Raw genomic sequence first — 4,694 nt, 5'->3', positions numbered from 1 at the left:
AGTCTGGGGAGGGGAGATGTGGACTGGGGTGAGGCTGGACACCCCCCGCCCCCTGCCCTCACCTGGAACCCTCCAGATACAAACTCATCCTACCTGGTGCTTAAGAAGCTTCTTCTCGCCATTCTCGTCCTCCACCCCACCCCCAACCTGGGCCCTCCTTGGTCCTCCATGTCTGAAGGGTCTGCCGTTCCTCCAGGCACCAGGACGGACGCCCAAGTGCCCCCTCAGCCTGTCGAACCCCAGCGCCACTCCATCTGCCTGCCCTGGACACTCTCCACCCCAAGGCCCTGGCTCAGGATATGTTCACTCCCCAGACCCCGTTCCAGCCTCTTATCCTGCCTCTGAGGTCCCTGCCTCACCCCGGTCCGTCCCTCCACGGCCCCCACCTGCCCCCCGCCTGACCCCACAGGGTCTTTATGCACCCGGAGTGGACCCTGCCCTATGCCTCCTCACCGCTCTCACGAATTCCCGGCACCCCTAAGATGAAGTCCGAGCCCCCGAGCCTCACGCCCCAGGACAGGAGCGGCTTCTCCCCTTCCGGCCTCCCCTTCACGATCTCGCCCTTCTAGACGCAGCCCACCCTTCCGCTTTCCTTCCTGCAGTTTCCTGCCTCCGCACCTTTGCTCGGGCTGTTCCACCCTCCAGATATGCCGTTCCCTTCAAGGTCCACTGCCTCCTCGAGGCCTTTCCGGACCTCCCCCAGCCAGCGGTGTCTGCCTCCCCCGCCAGACCGAGAACTCCCAAGGGGATGTCCCACACTGCTCAACGAGCTTCTAAATTCATCTTCCGAATTCGTGTTTTCCCTCTGCGGCTCAGCCCCCACCTCCTCGGGGAGGCCCCGACGCCCAACAAATAATCCGCTGAATCGCTCAGCGCCTGTTCTGCCTCCACCATGGCACAGATGCCCGGGGATGATCAGATCGGCTTCTCTCCATGTCCTGGGGCCCGGCACACGCGATGCCTCAGGGACTTGCGCTGAGCTGCCCGAAAGCCGTGGTAAAGCCTGACCCTGTTCTCGGCTCCAGTACGGGTGCTTTCGAGGGCACCCCCGATTCATCCCGCCCCTCCCCCACCCCACCCCACAGCCTCCTGCTTGCATCTCCAGGACAGTCTCTTGGTTCAGGGTCAACCCCAGGTCCCAGTAAAGGACACACGGACGTACCCAAGTGTCCTGGACACTCAACTCCCTCAGGGTGGTCTGGGACAGACCCTGTCTCCCCCCCAGACCCCACCCTCACTCCTGTCCCAAAAATCTCACCCCCTCCAGATCCTCCAGCAGCATCTGGGGCAGCTTGAATGCCAGAAGAAAGGGAGCTGGCACCCGAATGCCTGAATTTATAAGCTTCCAGCCTCACCCAGGTCTCTGGGGAGCTGGGTGGGGTGGGGTAGGAGGTGGCTGAGAGTCGACTTTACAGGCGGGGGACGCTTAGGTGGCTGGCGGGGTGGGGGGGATGAGACCTAATAAGCATTTATTAGGCTGAAACTTTTGTCTGAGTCTCCGAGGAGGAATTGCCTGCCAGGGGCATTCAAGGGGGAGGAGGCCAGAGGGCAAGAGTCCAGAATGGGAGGAAACCCCAAATCCAAAGCCTGGGTTCTGGAACCCCTCACCTGGAATGTGGGGTCAGGCCTCTCACGCCTGCAGAAGGCTCGCGAGTCTTGGATTCTGGATCGGGACCTCCCCTTTTAATTAAGAAGTCTAGACTTCTTAATTCTGGGTTCTGGATTTTGGGCTCTGGACCTCCAGTTCTGGATCGTGCATATGGGGGTCTTGAGGTGGTCTTTCATGACCCGGAGTCTAGAGTGTGGATCCTGGAGCAGTCTTTGTTCCTGAGTTTGGGTCTGGCACCTGGATCCTGGAGTCTGGCCTTTGAGTGACAGGCCTTGGTCTTGGATTCTAGATCCTGTTGGGCCCTTGATTCTAGAGTCCAAACTGGAAGTCTGGCGTCCGGTATTTGCCATCAAGTAATACAGGGAGAAGACACACGAGAATGAAAATGTCAAATCGAGCCGTATTCAGAGACTGCAACGTGCTGCCCAGCTCTACAGCCGGACGGCGAGGACACCAGCAGGATGAAGGCCGGTGTCTGCGGCGATGGCCGACAAGTCGTTTGCCCGCACGTGGGAAGGGCGGATGGTCTTTAAGCGGCGCCCTACACAAAATAAAATCATTCATCCCCGATGGCTAAAACCACAGAGAACCTATGGTCGGAAGGCTGGGAACCACCAGGGGGCCCTTCTCACTACATGTCCTGACTTTTCCGTGCCACAGACTTGTCCCCTTCCTCACCGCGTGCCCGCATCACGGAAGGAAAATGAGCCAGCGAAGCCTGTGAACCGTCATTCGCAGAAACTGAAGAACACCGTATGAATTCCCAGGACACTCGGGGTCTTTCCCTCAGTCTCTCTCGCTGTCCTCGGCCCTCTCTGTTGTCCCTGTCCCTCTGAGCCTCTCTCTGTGGCCTCTCAGAGGAGACCACGCTCTGTTTGTGGCGTCATCCGTAATAAACGTTCTTTGTGACTAACTTTGGCGGGCCTTTGGAGTCTTCCTCGCCCTCAGCAAAGAACCTTTCCCGTCTCCCCACCACTTGGGGGGTTTGCCCCGTCCTGCGTCACGAGGACCCCAGGTCAGAAACCTTCACGATTGCTGTGTGAAGTGTGGGGCCTGGAGCCCCGAGGGCAGGTTTTGAAGTTTGAGTGTGGGCGCCCGGATCCTAGGACCTCGATCCGGGATCTGGGGTCACGTGGGTCAGCGTGGGAGTGCACCGTCTGCAGTTTCAAATGTGCGTGATGCATTCCAGACGCCGGACTAGGAGACCGGGGCCTGACCCCCGTGATTCTGAGAGTCCTACTCTCCTAACTCCCAAGGTCAGGGAGCCTGGAGTCTTTCTTCTGGGTTTTGCCGTCTGGATTCTGGGCTCCGAGGCTTGAAATCTGGATTCCGCTTTCTGGAGGCGACCCAAGGCTTTGGGAAGTCGGAGTTGTGGGGCAGTGCCTCAGAACCCCAGAGGGCCCTGAGCGGGTGTCCAGAGTCCATCCTGGCGTGTTTAACTAATGAAGAGGCACAGACAGCAGGAGGGACTGACCTCAGATCGCCCTGCGCAGGATGGGACGGGTTCTAAGCCTGGTGCCTGCCCAGGCCTGAAAAGCCATAACCTTTATGGGAGGGGCTGCAAGACGGGGCCGGGCGGCCATGCCCCGGTGTCCCTGGCCTGGATTCCCCCAGGGGAGCTATGGGAGGAGGAGGGCATCTTACCCCCGCCCCGCCCTGCCAGCAGCGGAGGCTCAGCCAGTCCGCTCGCCCCGACGCACCGCGCTCGCGCCCCTCCTCCCGCCCACTCTGGCGGGGTGACCTGGGACATCCGTGTCTCGCGAGGGCATCTCCCCACATGGCGCTCACCTCCACCTCGGCCTGGGGCCCCCTCTCTACGCGCCCCTCCTCCTCTCTGGGTCATCGACGCCCCCGGGTCAACCGCCGGCCATGCAAGGCTCCTCCGTCTGACCTTGAACTCCTGCCGAGGGCGGCCGCCTGCTCGCGCGACGCCCCCCTCCCTCACTGAGAACCGACTCCTCGCTCCTTGCTCTCCTGTCCCGCCATGCACCCCGCGCCACAGCCCCCACCCCCTTTCCCCTCATCCTCTGAAGAACAACGCGCGCCCCCCGCCCAGCCTCTCTCTGTCCGGTCCCTCCTCTCTGTACCCTTGGCCTGGCTGCAGCTCAGGCGCCCTCCCCTGCCCGGCCCCCCACCTTCCAGCCTGTTCCCTCCATCCATCGCCAGGTGGCCTTGGCGCTGGCCCCTCCCGTGTCCTGCTCTCAGGCCTCCCTGCTGTTTAGGTTTCCCAGTTCCGTGCCAGAAGTTCCTACGGTACTTTGCAGTGCAGAGAAGAGCCCACAAGGCCTTGGGAGGATGCTGGAGCGTCCTTTGAAAAACTCGTCATCTCCGCGGTGATCCCAGGGTGGGCCCGCAGGTCTTAAACAAGAAATCCGCCATAGTGGTTCCTGTCCTTAAGCCTTTGGACCCCTTCCTCCGCGGCTCGCCAAGGCGGTTCTGGCATTTCGGCTTCATTTGGTGGGGCCCACCTTGCTGTCCGCATTTCAGTCGACCAACCAGACATCTACAGACCTCCTAACCCCCTCAGTCTACAGACTGGGTCCAGGGTCTCTGCTTCGGGAGCCCGTGTCAATCAATTTGGCCCGATCCAACTTTACGTCCCTTCTCTCATGACCCGCACCCTTTACATCCAGATTTGTCTCTGGATAAACTGGGAGTTGCTGCACAGACTCTCACAGGTCACGCTTTGCATGTCATCTTCCGGAGCCTGTCGGGCTTCAGTCTAGTTTTAAGTCTAGCCCGAGTCCTGTGAAAGGGTGACATCCTGCCTACCACACCCCTCAGGGGCCATGCAGACTTTGCGAGCACGCGGATCCTGGAACGTTCCATCCTCAGGTCAGCTGACCTTTGGGAGGGATGGTCAGGGCAGCACACGTCGACCGGATTCCCTCCAGCAGCCCATGTCGCTGCCCAAGATCGGGGCACCCCGAGTGATGGAGGAGACCCCGAGCTAGGTCTGCAGCGCCCAGACCCGCCCCAGACAGCATCCTGCCCTTCAGCATCCTGCCCTGCAGCATCCTCAGCATCCTTCTGAGTTTCCCACAATTCCTGTTCTCTCCCTCTCTCCTCACACGTACTCGCCCTC

The 4,694-nt window shown here is 60.7% G+C and overlaps 1 protein-coding gene across 1 annotated transcript in view; it reads left to right on the top strand.

The window, feature by feature from the left end:
* Nucleotides 1–2,092: 2,092 nt before the first annotated feature.
* Nucleotides 2,093–4,694, top strand: part of LOC102898477 (kallikrein-1-like) — an 8,663-nt gene continuing 6,061 nt past the window's right edge. The window contains exons 1-4 of the mRNA XM_015591545.1: nt 2,093–2,134; nt 2,270–2,362; nt 3,832–3,953; nt 4,394–4,444. Coding sequence (XP_015447031.1) covers nt 2,093–2,134; nt 2,270–2,362; nt 3,832–3,953; nt 4,394–4,444 — 308 coding nt within the window. The remainder of the gene's footprint in view (nt 2,135–2,269; nt 2,363–3,831; nt 3,954–4,393; nt 4,445–4,694) is intronic.

Source organism: Pteropus alecto, unplaced genomic scaffold (assembly GCF_000325575.1).
Source record: "Pteropus alecto unplaced genomic scaffold, ASM32557v1 scaffold41, whole genome shotgun sequence".
Classification (NCBI taxonomy): Eukaryota; Metazoa; Chordata; class Mammalia; order Chiroptera; family Pteropodidae; genus Pteropus; species Pteropus alecto.
The sequence above is the reverse complement of the archived record's forward strand: the minus strand, read 5'-3'. Positions and strand labels throughout refer to the sequence as shown.